The sequence below is a fragment of the Palaemon carinicauda genome, chromosome 19, assembly GCF_036898095.1.
Source record: "Palaemon carinicauda isolate YSFRI2023 chromosome 19, ASM3689809v2, whole genome shotgun sequence".
Classification (NCBI taxonomy): Eukaryota; Metazoa; Arthropoda; class Malacostraca; order Decapoda; family Palaemonidae; genus Palaemon; species Palaemon carinicauda.
The window spans coordinates 61,510,451-61,527,119 of record NC_090743.1 but is presented as its reverse complement, the minus strand read 5'-3'; the positions used below and the strand labels follow the sequence as shown (position 1 = coordinate 61,527,119).

Below are 16,669 nucleotides of genomic sequence, written 5' to 3'. Positions count from 1 at the left end.
ACTATCATCAACCACGCCCCCCCCCCCCCCCCACCCAACAACTCTAGATGGTGGATGGGGGATGAGTGTCATAGGTAGTCCAACCTGCATGTGTCTTTTTTTTTTTCTCTCTCTCTCTCTATCTCTCTCTCTCTCTCTCTCTCTCTCTCTCTCTCTTTGTGGGTGTCAAAGGACATCCGCCCGTGCTCAGTGGCAAACTCCTGTGGCAAATCAAGCCGTATAATGGGGTACAGCAAAGGCCACAGTCCGGCAGCGCCAGCGAGTCACTCACTGGGTTGTTTTACCGAAGAACCAGACAACTTTTGGGAGAAGATTTTTACCTTGGGATACTTGTCTTTGATGATAACGATGCGTTCGTCCGATTCCACGAGGAGATTGGGATCGTTCATAGACGTCAGGAGGCCCTGCGACCAGTGGGTTTTCTTCTTAGGCTGTACATCTAGAGGATCAACTGCAGCCCTCTTACTCGAAGTGGCCGCTGTCGCCATTTTGCATTTCCATGACAACAGCCAGGCTTTAGCTTTACCCCCCAAAAACCTCAACGTCCCCTGCCCCCCCCCCGCCTCTATCTTCCCCACTTCATGCTGGTTTTCGTGTTTTTATTCTTTATTTGTATAATTTTCTATATTAGATGTATGAATTTATTTTTTTAAATCGCATTTTCACATTTATCATCGTTACCTACAACAGCGCGTTATATCAATTACATTTATTTGTACCTTGTGAATAACACTATCTTCCCTGCCAGATGTACGATAGTTATGCAGGCTGTTACAAGATCTTTATTAAGTGTTCGCTCAAAGTGGACGTAACAAAACTGGAACAATTTTGCATGTTGTCTACTTCTTAATCAAGAAAACTATCCCAAGTAATGAAAATTAAAAGTGGCGAAGAGTTCTGCTAGTGGCAGCCACTTTCACTTTCACTCTGCCGGTGAGTTTTATTTATTTCTTTAATGTTTGTCCATATGTATTGTTGTTGTATATACTTTATGTACGTCGCTTTGACAGTTGTTTTATATAATTAAGGCCTTGGAATGTATATTATTATTATTATTATTACTTGCTAAGCTACAACCCTAGTTGGAAAAAGCAGGATGCCATAGCCAGGGGATCCAACAGGGAAAATACCCGTTAGGAAATGAAACAAGGAAAAAAAAAATTTTTTTAAGAGCAACAATAAAATAGATATCTACTATATAGACTATAAATACTAACAAAACAAGCGGAAGAGAAATAAGATGGAATGGTGTGCCAGAGTGTTACCCTCAAGCAAGAGAACTCTAACCCAAGACAGTGGAAGACCATGGTACAGAGGTCATGACACTACCCAAGACTAAAGAACAATGGTTTGATTTTGGAGTGTCCTTCTCCTAGAAGAGCTGCTTAACATAGCTAAAGAGTCTCTTCTACCCTTATCAAAAGGAAAATGGCTGCTAAACAATTAGAGTGCAGTAACCCCTTGGGTGAAGAAGACTTGTTTGGTAATCTTGGTGTTGTCAGGTGTATGAGGATAGAGGAGAATCTGTAAAGAATAGGCCAGACTATTCGGTGTGTGTGTGTGTGTGTAGGCAAAGGGAAATTGAACCATAACGAGAAAGAAGGGTCCAATGTAGTACCGCCTAGCCAGTCAAAAGAAAAAAAAAAAAAAACACTAGCGGTAGTATCTCACCGAGTGGCTTGTGCCCAGGCCAACCTACTACCTACAAAATGAATTACTAAAGGTCTTGTACCCTGCAGTACAGGACCTGAAAAGCAGTCCTTAAAATTAATAAAAAAAAAATTGGCAAGCAATTGATATATTAAGATTCCGCTTACGATATGAATAAAGTTAAGGCACAAGCTCTAAACGGGCCTACAAGTACAAAACAGGGTAAACTGATGACTCGCTTTTCCGATATCCTATTTATTTAATCATTATTATTATTATTATTATTATTATTATTATTATTATTATTATTATTATTACTTGCTAAGCTACAAACCTAGTTGGCAAAGCAGAATGCTATGAGCCTAGGGGCTTCAAGAGGGAAAATAGCCCAGTGAGGAAAGAAAACAAGCAAAAATGGGATATTTTTAGAACAGTAAGATTAAAATAAATATTTTCTGTATAAACTAAAAAAACAAAGAAAACAAAGAAGTTTAGAAAGCAACCGTTTAAATTGGTTTGTTATAACCTTCTGTGGATGACAATTTAATTTATTGTTTGTTACATTCTTGCTATCTACATCTATTTTAAGTTCGTAACATTCAAGACATCCTCATTATGAACCCATTCTTATTTTTATTCAAAATTCGACAGTTATGTTACCAAATAACGACCCGTTTTGAACATGAGAGATTATTAGCCTTCCAGAGAAGAGTAACCAAAAATAGCCGTCAGCTTTGCATTATTTAGAATAAGCCATCTGTTATGAATGAAACCGGAAGTCTCTCTCTCTCTCTCTCTCTCTCTCTCTCTCTCTCTCTCTCTCTCTCTCTCTCTCTCTCTCAAAAATTTCATTACTTAACATTTTCTGTCATAATGATATGCCAATAATTTAAAAAATGTGGTAGTTCACTCAAGTAGAATATTTTGAGACCAAAAATTGTATAGGTCTAGTTATAACTATAATAAATATCTAACCTTGACGTTATATTAGATCTTAAATTCTTTTAATCTGAAAACTAACTCGATCCGGTTTCAACGCAGATAATCTTGAGTCACTGTAGCTTAGCTGGATACACTAGACGAGCTCTCTTAAAAAAAAAAAAAAATTACGCAGAAGTAACGGAACTTTATGCTCTCATAATTGGAGACATTTCAGAGTTATGATGGGAAGTTGAATGCATAATTTACTCTTGAGACTTTTAAAGCTGCAAGCAAACAGAATCGCTGATCTGATGACTTTAGAAATATGTCATTTTTGGGCTCAGGCCATGTCGCCCTGATGGAAGGTTCCTTCAGTAGCTTCCTAAGGGTATATATGACTACAGTAGATATACCCAGAGAATTAAACTAAAGGTTTCAAAGAATTCTAACTTCTGGCGCGAGTACCCTTAAGGTTTCCCTTTAGGATATCGTATAATAACATAGCGTTTACGCTTCGAGGGGGAAGTTGGTGGCAAGTTATGGGAGGAGCCGTTACAAAGTTCTCCTCCTCCGTTACTGTTACGGTACTCGGATGACGTCAAAAACGACGCCATGTTGGCCACCATCTTGCCTGACGTCATAACCAGGCGCCTTCTCCATTCCTTCGCTTGTAGCATCTATGACCAGGTGTTTTTCCCAGTTTTTCGCTATTATTTCACAGCATGTCGCAATCTTCAGCCTCTCCTGCTTCTGGAAAGTTGAGTACCATATTCTTGTATCATATAAATCAGCTCTGACTGTGAAGTAATGCCTTTTTATCTTAAAATACTGTGTTTTGTGGCGGGGCTGTTGCCTAAACCGGAGGCGTCTTGACGCTGTTGTTCGCCTCGCATGCTTTATTTAGTTAGCCAGAACAACTGTCCCGGTTTCTTAACTAATTATCAGTATCAGTTATTTAGTCTTCATTACCAGGAATTAGTTATATTATGCCGTTAGTATCCCCTTTTTGGCAAGTGTAGGTAGCCGAAATTACCTCGCTAGAGTTGCTAGCCTAACCCCTAGGCTCGATAGCCTAGGCGTTTCAGTTTACTTTCATGCATAATATAATAAGTGTTCCTAGTGTTAATCTATGAAATGAAGATATTAGGCATTCATACATATAAGATTCAGTGATTGCACAAGGGTTTTCTCCTTCTAGAGGTATACAAGGGGTCTCGATGATCTTAGTAGTCGATTCCCTTGCCCCTAACCTACAGCTTGGGGCTTTTGTATACTTTCACACCTCCCTGATTACCTTTGCACTAAGGTAATCTCTCCTCCCTGAGGTAGCCTAGGCTACATCCTAGCTCCTTGCCTTGAATCGTATTCAAGTGAGGTCAGGCTAGGATTTTCTTTCCCTGACCATAGCCATAGTTCATGAGCTTTGAGTTAGGGTCAGAACCTCGGAGTATCAGTCGTTTGCGCCCAGCTACCCCTTTAGGTAAATGGACTCTCCTATTGGTCTCCGCTGGACGGCAAAAGGGGGGGGGTCTGCCTTCCCCCCCTAGGCCACACCTGGTAGGGTTACGACCCTTCCTCCCTGTGGCCTAGCGACTTGTCCTACACCTGCCTTCTCTGGGCTAGGGGATATGCTTTTCCCTAGCCTAGGTTAGGCAAGCCCTGGGATTCCATGCCGTTCTTTTACTGTACTAACCTACCCTAGACTGGAGAACGAATTCTTCCTATACCTGGGATAGTACCGGTACTGAAACAGAACCCCCCCCCCTTAGAGTGTTGGGGAAGGCTCCCCCCAACCCCCACACTCTTTCTCAGGACCCTTTTCCCCTCCCCCCCTCTGTCCTTTGGTGATGGCCTACCCATCGCACCTCGGTCCACCGTCCTACAACTCGACCGAGTGCCGGCGGGTTGTAGGCTCGGCCCGGTCCTTTTGCCTGTTAGTCCGAACTGCTAAGCTTCCCGCATATAGTTGAACTATGGGATAGCGTAACGACAGGTCAGTCTGCCGGCGGAAGACTTCCCTCTATCTTAGAGGGTTGTCCGGTCCTCCCTTGGACCGTCATCCGCAACTCTAGCTGACTGCCAGTTTAGTTGCGGCTGGATGGAAGTCTGATCATACTCTTCCTTCCATTTGAACCCTCCTTCTCGAGGAAGGCGAGGTTAGGGTAGCGAGCTGCTGCCCTTCCCTCTTCCTTCCACTATGCTTTCTCTCTCTCTTAATGAAGTGCCGGTCCACTGTCGCACAACTCTGCCGGTAACAGCCGACAGCTTAGCCTAGGTCTCCTCTCTGTCCCATAGATTAAGTCAGGGTTGGGGTACCTACAGCCGGTTGTCCGCCGACTGGCGGGGGCCGCCGACATGCCGGCGATCTGCCATCAATCCTGAGGTTGTCTCCCTTTCTCCGCCACATAGACTGATGGCGGGGAGGAGTTATCCTCGATCAGAGACTTGGCGGCGCCCGGTGCGCCTCCGACACGTCGGCGGGCTGCCGGCTTCACCTAATTCATTTCATGAAGTGGACTGTCACCTTACTCTACCCTATCTATTGTATAACTGTATACGATAGCCAGTACATCTATGGTATTGTACATAACCTAGACAGAAAACTATGGTGTATAGTTGTGCAGTAAATATTTTCTAGCATACTCTGTGCATCCATGCGCAGTCCCTTGCCGGGACCTACTCGACTTGGGGATTATTATTTCCCCTTTTCATTATGCTGAATGAACTCAGCTCTCCCCCTTTCACCACTACTAATACCCCGGGGGAAGTACTAGCAATGCTACTTTATCCCTACTGGGTAACTTCCCCCTTAGGACTTACTTGTAAGAAAGCCCTAGAATTAGTAGTGGTGTAAGGTCACGGCAATTGGCTGGGCGGGATTCACAAGTATGTGTCTTTCCTGCTTCATTTCCAGCTTACCTATCCTAAGCTTACACTTGGAAAAGAATCTTATATCGTAATTGAAATTACTTTAAGACTAATCTAAGATTACTTTAAGTCAATGCTATAGACTTCCGAATACTCATGTACCCCTTTCTTCTTTACAGGAGGAGTACATCCGGTGTGAGAGCGCCTTCTGTAGCGTTCGGTGCCCGGACTTCTATGGCCACCTGGCGTGCTGAACCCACGCCAGCTGCTCCGTCACCCAAGGATCTCTTCGATATTGGGACCCGCAGGACTGCACTGTTTGCAAGGACCTGCTCAACGAGGCGTTCGAGGTCCCCCCCCCCCCCCCCCGACAATGCTCTTGAGAAACTACGCAAGTGGGTGCGTGGTTTCCAGAAGAATGCCACGGGGCCCTATCTCCCTAGTGAGAAGATGAGAGCTTTGCTCTTTCCTAAAGCATCTGTGGATGCTGTCATCCCCAAGCCAGAGATCCCCTGTGTCCAACTGACGGTTGAACCGGACGTATCGGACGCACTCCAAGTCTTCCATCTCGACGAGGTGGAACGGATGTCAGAAGTGTCGGACACCACCGAGAGGACCCTGATGGCCGAGGGTCAAGAAGAGGAACCTAAAGAGGCTCCTGACTCCGAAGAAGAAGGCGCCCCTGCACCCTCTATCATTTCCGTAGTCATCTCGGAACCAGTCCACTCTACTTCGTCCACTCCTATGCCCACAAGAGCGGACACACCTGTGGATAACTTCCAAGCCTTGATTGCGGTCCTTGACGAGAGGATCCGCCAGAGGGATGAGGATTTCAAGAGAGGAATCCTTCGCTTGTCAAAGCAAACCACAAGGAAGATCACCGTGAAGGACCTTCCGCCCTGCTCTGTGACGAACCCATGGAGGCATGCTGAGCACATGCCTATCACGAGTAGCAGGATCTTTGTGAATGACAAGATAGGCGCCGTTCCCCTTGAAGAGGTGGAATTCTCGCCTAGTTTTGAAGCTTACCCGGACTGTTACATCCGTCTCAAGTCCGAGCCCGTTTCCAAGGAGGAAACTGAGCCTAAAGAGGTCATCGTGTTTGACCATGTAAAAGCTCAATCTCTGCGAGCCGGCTGCCTGAAGAGCAAGGGCTACACCAATTCCAAGGTGCCGGCCCTAAGCTAGAAACACCCGTCTTTTCTTGCTCCTCCCACCATGGTCTTCCCCTTCGCGGAGAAGTCCCTCGTAACAGTGTTGAGGGCGGTGTAGGAAGGGAAGCCCTGCCCTACATTGGAGGAATGTAGGCCCCTCTCCCTCGCCCTCCCTCCCGACGACAAGAACTGGAAAGACATTCAGTTAACTTTCTCCGTGGGAAAGTTGGAGGCGGACTTTGCTGGACGGCACTTCAACGAGAACCTTCCTTAGCTCTCCGATTACCTTTTGCGTCGAGAGCAGGACACGAAAGAGAGACTGGCTGCCTCCCTTTCCCTCCAGGTGCAAATGGAGACGATGGCTGGGGAACAAGAGACCCCAGGCTTCTACATGGTCTTGGCTAAGACCCACCTTGCTACCCTGACAAAAGACTTTTATAGCTTCATCAGGGCACGGAGAGCCTGCAGAGAGTTCGTGTTTGCGGATGCCACCGTCAAACACGAATCACGGAAGCTGATTCCTCCAACATTTGGGGGAAAGATCTCTTTCCCAATGACATTGTGAAAGAGATCGTTGACAGGGCCACCACGGAGAACCGGAACCTTCTCCACAAGTGGGGCATGTCAAAGAAATGGAAATCTTCTCAGGATGAGGGCCCCAACCAAAGAAGAAACCAAATAAGCCTAGACCTCAGCAACGTCAGGCTAAACGCCAGTTTCCGGCATCCGCCGCTCCCCAGTTGGTGGCTCAGCCCCAACAAACCTTTCAACTGGTACCCTAGCCGGTGGTGACTCAGTCACCGGCCTTCACGCCCGCCTACGGAAGGCAGTCAACTACCTTTCGTCCCAGAGGTAGAGGCACCGGCAGAGACTCCTCTCGACGTCCCTCCAGAGGGAGAGGAGGAAAGGGAGCAAGCGGCCGAGGTGGTAAACCCTCGGGCAACCAGAAGCAATGAGATGCTTCCGGTGGGAGGAAGACTTCACCTTTTCCAGGATCGTTGGACCTTCGATCCCTGGGCTCACAGCATCATCAAGAACGGACTAGGGTGGAGCTGGGTAACACCATCACCAGCTTTCCACCAATTCTTCCAACACTCCACCCCCATTCTGGAAGAATACGTCCAAGAACTCTTGAACAAGAAGGTGATCACTAGGGTAAAGTCCACCAGGTTCCAAGGAAGACTATTCTGTGTTCCTAAGAAGGACTCCAATAAACTCAGAGTCATTCTGGACTTGTCCCCTCTCAACAAGTTCATAGTGAACAAAACGTTCAAAATGCTGACTCTTCAACACATAAGAGCCCTACTGCCTCAAAAGGCATATACAGTCTCGATAGACATGGCGGATGCCTACTGGCATATTCCATTGAATCGCCAGACCTCCTCCTACCTAAGATTCAGGCTTCAAAGAAGACAGTACGCCTTCAGAGCCATGCCCTTCGGGCTAAACATAGCCCCAAGGATATTCACGAAGTTCGCAGAGATGATCGTTCAACAGCTACGCTTACAAGGCGTCCAGGTGACGGCTTACCTGGACGATTGGCTGGTGTGGGCAGCATCCGAAGAAGAATGCCTGCAAGCTTCCACAAAGGTGATCCAATTCTTGGAACATTTGGGTTTCAAGATGAACACCAAAAAGTCTCGACTTTCTCCAGCTCAGAAGTTCCAATGGCTAGGAATCCATTGGGATCTTCAGTCACACCGTTTTTCCATTCCACTAAAGAAGAGAAAGGAAATAGCAGGATCTGTCAAGAGACTCCTCAAATCCAAACGGATTTCAAGACGACAACAGGAATGGGTGCTCAGCTCTCTTCAGTTTGCTTCAGTGACAGACCCAGTGCTACGAGCACAGCTAAAAGATGCATCGGGAGTCTGGAGAGGATACGCATCAAACGCTGAAAGAGATCTTAAGAGACCTCTGCCGACCCGGCTACGATCACTTTTCAAGCCGTAGTCGGAGGCAAAGAACCTGAAAAGGTCGGTACCTCTTCAACTACCGCCTCCCTCGGTCATTATCCATACGGACGCATCGCTAGAAGGATGGGGTGTGTCACTCTCATCAACGGCAAGTTTAAGGCTACTAAGAGAGGAATGGTGAGGATGGATGTGACGTCACGCAGCTGCGAGTATTGTAACAGTGACGAAGGGAGAGTATCTTTGGAATGGCACCCCAGTTACCTCCCACATTCACTCGCCACATCTTCCCCTCGAAGCGTAAACGCTAGGTGGGGTGCAGATAGCCATGTAACGTGTTAATGCATGCGTCCCCTGTTGATATACAATATTCTATAAGGTTAACCCTTAGAATATTCGCTCCAGAAGTTAGAATTCTGTGAAAACCTTTAGTTTAATTCTCTGGGAATATTTAGTAGTTATATATATCTAAAGGAAGCTACTGAAGGAACCTTCCATCAGGACGACATGGCTTGAGCCCAAACATAGGGTTTACCTGAAAAGGAAACGGTAGCCACTCTAAGGGAAATATAAAAATTTCACTATACATTCTGTTGTTACTAGGAACACTGTGCATATAAGAATGCCTGGCACTTGTGTCAGTCTATTATGCTTAATGTCACCTGTGTAGGGAGAACAGTCTACAGTGTCATCACTTAAACACAAAACTCAACATGTTATGTCTTACGAATCTATCATGTACACCCTTCACTATAAGTCCCGAATAGTGCTCTGTTCTTCGCAGTAATCAAGCAGCAGGTTTCATTACACTGCCCGCTGCCACCACATGAAATTTAATTTCTTGTGATTGCTTCGTGTAGTGCTTGAAGAAGACCCTCGAGGACTTCCATCCAGTATAAGCACGAAAGCTTTTAAACGACATAGTTTGGAAGAAATTCAGAGACGAGGCAACTTTTCTCGGATCATGACCTGCGGGTGTACTGTCTGGATCCGCTCTGCGAATAAAGTAGGTGATTTTTGCCCTTATTTGTTTCAAGGATAACGTTGAACTGGAAGTCTCTCCCCTGAAAAGCTGACCTCCCTTAAAGTCTGAAGTTCTACGAAGATAGACCTTTAGGCATTCCACTGGGCAGAGGGATGCTTCTTCCTTCAGGGGGCAGATTCTCCAGGGACCCCATCTCTTAGTGGGCAGCTCGTTCTTGGCGAGAAACGTTGGGTCCGGAAAGAGGTTCAGTTCTCCATTGTCCGTGAACTGAATGTGGCCATCATCCCTCGAGAGGGTCACTATTTTGCTAACTCTGGCTCCCGAGGCTAGTGCAAATAAGAATATCACCTTCTGAGTCAAGTCTTTCAGCGAGCAATCCTCATTGTTCAGGGTTGATGCTAAATGAAGAACTTTGTCCAAAGACCATGAAATGGGCTTAGGAGGAGCTGCGAGCCGAAGTTTAGCGCAGGCTTTAGGGATCTTGTTGAAGATTTCGTTGGAAAAGTCTACCTGGAAGGCGTAAAGCATTGGTCTGGCCAGGGCAGATTTACATGTAGTAATCGTATTGCCTGCTAAACCTTGTTCATGAAGATGGATGAAGAAGGACAAACAGAAATCCATAGAGATCTCCTTAGCTTTCTTCACCTTGACAAAGGCCACCCACTTCTTCCAGGAAGACTCATATTGTCTTCTTGTTGACTTTGACTTGTATTCTTCTAGGAAGTTAATACTGTCCCTAGAAATCCCAAACCGTTTCTTGACCGCTAATGCGAGAAAATCATGAGATGAAGGTTCTGGGTTTTCACTGATGAAGCTGAGACAGTCAATTTCTGCACTTGCTGAGTCAGAACTGGGTCCGGCAACGGGATCAGTTTCAGGCGTAGTTCCGCTACCAGGGGGAACCAAACGCTGTTGGGCCACTTGTGGGCCACTATTCCTGCTGTCCCCCAAAAGGATCTCAGTTTGTCGAGGACTTTCAGCAGAAGGTTGGTTGGAGGGAATAGGTAGATCTTGGACCATCTGTTCCAATCTATGGACATCGCATCCATTGCTTCCGCTAGAGGATCCTCGTACGGGGCTACATACCGGGGTAGCTTCTTGTTGTCGCTCGTTGCGAAGAGGTCTATCTGCAGTCCTGGGACTTTGCGTAAGATGAAGGAGAACGATCTTGCGTCTAGGGACCATTCTGACTCTATCGGTTTGGTCCTGGATAGAGCGTCCGCTGTCACATTGCGGAACCCTTGAAGGTGGACTGCTGACAAGTGCCATATCTTCTTCTCCGCTAGGCGGAGGATGGCTAGTATCACTTGGTTTATGTAAGGCGATCTCGAGCCCTGTCGGTTTAGGCATCTCATTATGATTTCGCCGTCTAGAACCAGATGGATGTGGATTGAGCAGTGGAGTTTCAGTTTCTTTAGGGAAAGAAAAACTGGCATGGTTTCCAGAAAATTGATGTGGAAGGTTTTGAAGAGGGGAGACCAGGTTCCTTGGACTTTCCGATGATGAGAGTGACCTCCCCACCCCTCTTTCGAGGCATCCGTGTGAACGGTGACTGACAGTGGAGATGGTTGTAAGGGAACCTTTTTCTTTAGGTTTTTGGCCTCCGACCATGGCTTGAGTAGGGATCGCAGACGATTTGGTATCAGTCTTTGTAGATCTCTTCAAGCGTTTGATGCGTATTTTCTCCAGACTCCTGATGTATCTTTTAATTGTGCTCTCAATACTGGATCTGTCACTGAGGCGAACTGGAGAGACCCCAACACTCTCTCCTGTTGCCTTCTTGATATCCTTGTGGACCGAAGAAGGCTATTGACAGATCCTGCTATCTCTTTCCTTTTCTTTGATGGAATGGAAAGGCAGTGCGACTTCAAGTTCCAGTGGACGCCCAGCCACTGAAACTTTTGAGTTGATCTTGAATCCCAAGTGTTCCAGGAACTGGATCACTTCCTTGGAGGGTTGCCTGCACTCTTCTTCGGATGCTGCCCACACCACCTGGATTCCTTTTAGGCGTAGTTGATGAATGACTGCATTCGCAAGCTTGGTGAATACCCTTGGAGCTCTGTTCAGTCTGAAGGGCATGGCTCTGAAAACATACTGTCTTCTTTGTAGTTTGAATCCCAGGTAGGGGGAAACTTGACGGCCGATCGGAACGTGCCAGTACACATCCGTCATGTCTATGGAGACTGTGTATGCCCATTGGGCAACAGGGTTCTGATGTGTTGAAGCGTCAGCATTTTGAACTTGTAGTTCACTATGAACTTGTTGAGTGGTGACAAGTCCAGAATTACTCTGAGCTTTTCTGAGTCCTTCTTCGGAACACAAAATAGCCTTCCTTGGAATCTGACAAACTTTGCCTTCCTTATAACTCTTTTGTTCAAGAGTTCCTGAACATATTCTACCAATATGGGGGTTGAGTGTTGGAAGAATTGAGGGAAGGTTGGTAGAGTTGAGCTCCAACTCCACCCTAGTCCGTTCTTGATTAGGCTGTGGGCCCAGGGATCGAAGGTCCAACGATCCCGGAAGAAGAAGAGTCTCCCTCCTACCGGTAGCATCTCACTTTGAGTGCTGGGTGGAGGATTTACCTCCTTTGCCACGTCCACCCTTGTTGCCCCTACCTCTGAAGGGGTGTCTGGAGGAACCTCGAAAGGAACCTCGAGACTTCGGCCGAAAGGTCGTAGACTGCCTTTCAAATACTGGGGTGAACACTGGTGACTGAGTCGCCAGTGTTTGGGGCACCAGTTGGAAGGTGGTGGGTGGTTGTGTCACCGTCTGGGACACCATGGCCACGGGAAGCTGTTGCTGTTGCTGTTGCTTAGGCCGAGAGGGCACTTTAGGTCGTTTTGGTCTATTCTTCAGCTGGGGACCCTCGTCAGCTGAAGATTTTCTTTTAGAGGACAAGCCCCATTTAGAGAGAAGGTTTCTATTCCCTGTGGCAGCTTTGTCCACGACCTCTTTGACCACTTCACGTGGGAAGAGGTCTTTTCTCCAGATGTTAGAAGCTATCAGCTTCCTTGGTTCGTGTCTCACCGCAGCCGAGCCGAACACGAACTCTCTGCAAGCCCTTCGGGCTTTAATAAAGTTGTACAGGTCTTTTGTTACTGTCACCAAGTGGGATTTGGCGAAGACCATGTACGTGTCCGGGGTATCTGGGATGCTTGCCATTGTCTCCAGGCCAGTCTGCAGAGACAAGGAAGCAGCAAGACGTTCTTTTGTCTCCTGTTCCCTACGCAGGAGAATGTCCGACAGCTTGCGGAGGTCTTCGCCGAACTGTCTTCCGGCAATATCTGCCTCCAGCTTCCCGACTGTGAAGGTGTTGTGCACATCCTTCCAGTCCGCATCGTCTGATGGGAAGGCAAGGGAGAAGGGTCTACAGTCCTCCAGTGTAGGGCACGGTTTCTCTGCCTCAACTGCCTTTAAGGCTGCCTTGAGCCCTTTGTCCATAAAGGGAAAGGCATGCTTAGGGTCAGCAATGAAGGACGGGTGCTTCTTGCTGAGAGCCGGCACCTTAGAGCTAGTAAAGGCCGTATCCTTTAAGGTGGTGGTATATAAGGCCTAAGCCTTAGAGAGTTCAAGGACAATAGTTTCCTCTTTGGATGCAGGTTCCGTCTTAAGACGGACATAGCAATCCGGGTAGGCCCCTTTGCTGGGCCAGAACTCAATTTCCTCCACTGGGACAGTGCCCAGTTTTTCTGAGAGGAAGATCTTCCCCCCCCCGACATGGGCATGTGCTCTGCGTACCTCCAGGGGTTAACGTCAGAGAAGGCGGGGAGATCCTTAACGTTTAGCTTCTTCGGGGCCAAACGTGTTGCAACTAGCTGATGCATTTCTGTACGAAGAGAGGCCTCCTTCTCGGATGATTTCTTTTGAATGTCCTGCACCATGGACAGCAACGAGTGCAACGTACTCGTGATAGAATCTAGTTGGGGTGCAGTGGAAGAGGTCGAAGGCACCGGCTCATTCACTGTGGCCGATGATACCAAAATCGTTTCGGCTTTCTCAGTTTCTGTCTCAGGTGGAACGTCATCCGCCTGATCCAATTCCTCCACTAGGAGATTGTTCTCAGTCTCCTCTGAGACAACTGACATGTCCTCTAATTGGATGCTCTCTAAGGCATCCGAGACTTCAGATTCAACCGGAATCTGAACCAGGGGAATCTCAGGCTGAGCCTGGGGAATAACTGCATCCGAAGATGCCCTAGGGAAAAGACAAGCCCTCATCTTTTCGTTAGGAAGGTATGGGCCAGAAGTGTTCTTCTGGAAGCCTCTAACCCATTTCCGCAGCATTTCCCTTGCTGCGTCCCTTGACTCAGTGGACTTTTGATCATCAAAAGCCTCTCTTACCAGTTTTTCACAAACGGTACATACCTGCGGGTCCCAGTACTTGAGAACCCCCTTGGTGACTGCGCAGCGAGCATGGGCCCTGCACATGTCGTGGCCGTAGAAGTTCTTACTACGGACCCTGCAAAAACTATTCCCGCACTCGGGATGCTCTTCCTGTAAAGAAAGAAAAGCATATAAGTATTTGGTGAAATTCTCAGATTTCAGCATACATATATAATTTATATTAGCTTGGATAGGGTAAGCTATAGATACGAAAGACACCTACATGTGTTTCCTGTCCAGCCAATTGCTATGACCTCCTCCAATATTGAAAGTAGAATTCTTAGGAATTCTTAGGGGAAGATGATATCCTATAATATAAAGTGTCTTCTTGACACAATCTTCCAGTTTCAATATTGGGGATTAAGGACAATAATGGATCATAACCACTAATTGAAGAGAGAATCTCTCTCTTATATGTGATGGTGTCATAATAGGCTGCTCATGAAGCACCTTGTAGGTTGGAAAAGCTTTGGGCTACAGCACTGACTGTTTGGTAACAAGTTGCCAGTCTTGTCAGACCTGCCGGCGTCTGCCGGCCTATTCTGGGCTATTGAAGACAATTATTGTCTTCATAAAATTGGGTGGTAGACCGCAGGCAACGGCTCTGCCGGCTGCCGGCGGCCTCTGCCGGTGGCGGCGGCTCTGCCAGCGGCGGCGGTCTGCCGGCGGTGGCGGCTCTGCCGGCCGGCAGTGGCTCTGCCAGCTGACGGCGGCTCTGCCGGCGGCGGCGGCGACGGCGGCTCTGCCGGCCGGCAGCCGAGGATCCTTCCATCAAGGGGACCCGGCGGCAGTCGGTGGCAGATGACAAGGTATGGGTGGCCGGCTGTCGGCCGGCAACTCAGCAGCCAGCAGTCGGTCCCTGAATGTCTATTGTCTTTGGGTTGTCGATCAACGATGTTCCCAGTAGGCGGCGGCAGAGCAACTGATGGCCGGCAGACAATTGACATGGCCCACTACGAAAGTAAGAGAGAAAGAGAGGATGGAGGAAGGCAAGGGCTCAGCCTTGCCGGCCTGCATCCAGAATGAGGGTTCAAGTGGAAGGGGGAATTAAATTCGGGCTTCCACCCAACCATATCCCAGTCATAAGGGGTATGGAAGGCAGTCCAAGGGAGGACTGAAGAACACTCTAAAGAATATGAGGGTACCCGCCGGCAGCTGGCTTGGCCGGCAGCAAACGGGGAACCTCAGGCCAGTCCTACAATAACCCTTAGGGTCAATGTAGAACGACGGCCAGGAGGGTGTTGGTTCATTCAATACGAAAGAGATAGAGGGGAGGGGGTAGGTGTCCTACAGGTAAGGTAATGCCTGAAGGCACTATTTAACCGAAGGGATTCTGGTCTGATGGAGTAACCTCAGGTAGGAGAAATCATTGCCCCAGGTTGGGTTAGTCAAGGGAGAGGGCATCCGTAGGACACCATCTCACAGGAGAACAGAATCTCGTGCCAGAGACCTTAGGCAGTGAAGAAATCATTTCTTCGGTCTAAGGGATACCAGCACAGGACTACTGCTAGGCCAAGGAAGGGGGAATTGTCATACAAAACCCCCAAGTATGGTCTAGGGAGGTCTAGCCTCCTGTAAGAGCAGCTTAACCTGACATGGGAAATTATTTTGCCAAGACAGGAAGATGCCTAACACAGACTAATACTCTGATGTCCCGTTCTAAACTCATTACCGACTCAGTGGTTAGGAGAAAGAAAACGGAACGTCTCAGTAAAACTTTGCCAGAACTCTGTTCACAGCAAAGAAAACTGAGAATAACCTAGGCTAATCAGAGGGAAGGGGGATTGCTCTTAAATCTCCTAGGAGATTAGTATCGACTTAAAAGGTATAGGAGGTGTCAGTCTCCCCTTAAAACGGATTTTGAGCGAAGCGAAATATCTATTTTTGGGTGAGATGGCCATGTCGTCCTGATGGAAGGTTCCTTCAGTAGCTTCCTTTGGATATATATAACTACTAAATATTCCTAGAGAATTAAACTAAAGGTTTTCACAGAATTCTAACTTCTGGAGCGAGTATTCTAAGGGTTAACCTTATAGAATATCGTATATCAACAGGGGACACATGCATTAATACGTCACATGGCCATCTGCACCCCACCTAGCGTTTACGCTTCGAGGGGAAGATGTGGCGAGTGAATGTGGGAGGTAAATGGGGTGCCGTTCCAAAGATACTCTCCCTTCGTCACTGTTACAATACTCGCAGCTGCGTGACGTCACGTCCGTCCTCACCATTCCGTTCTAGCCATAACCGGCCTCCGCGATACAGTACAACAGGGAGGGGCCTAGAAGGCTGAACTGGAACAGTTGGGCGGGTCCATCAGGACGACATGGCCATCTCACCCAAAAATAGATTTTTCGCTTCGCTCAAAATCCATTTTTTGGTCTCAAGCCATGTCGTCCTGATGGAAGTGTACCAGAGAATTAATGTATCGTGGGTTTGTTTCCAATTTAAGTGCCTGGAACTCCTAATAAACGTTCCGTGGTTTGGTGACCAAGAGACCGTGACATCTCCGTGTAATGTCACTACCAGAGGCATTACAATGACCCGGCGTCCCACCCCCCTGGCGAGGAAGGTCCTAGTAGGACAAGAGGAACATCTCGAAGTAATCTGACGAAGAAAGACTCACCTGGAAGAAATCGTGTTGGTCTCCAGACAGAACAGAAGGGTAAGTATTTGTGTAGGAACAATTTTATACCATTAGGTGAGTACATAAGAGATAGTTGGTACACTAATCATAATAACTTTAGAAAAGGTTCAGTAAAACACGAACAGCAATATATTTTCATATCATAATAG

At 47.4% G+C, this 16,669-nt stretch overlaps 1 protein-coding gene across 1 annotated transcript in view; it reads right to left on the bottom strand.

Moving 5' to 3' along the window:
• LOC137658652 (aprataxin-like) overlaps positions 1 to 526 on the bottom strand; it is an 82,147-nt gene extending 81,621 nt beyond the window's left edge. Inside the window, exon 1 of the mRNA XM_068393598.1 lies at positions 321 to 526. Coding sequence (XP_068249699.1) covers positions 321 to 488 — 168 coding nt within the window. The 5' untranslated portion in view covers positions 489 to 526. The remainder of the gene's footprint in view (positions 1 to 320) is intronic.
• Positions 527 to 16,669: the final 16,143 nt, after the last annotated feature.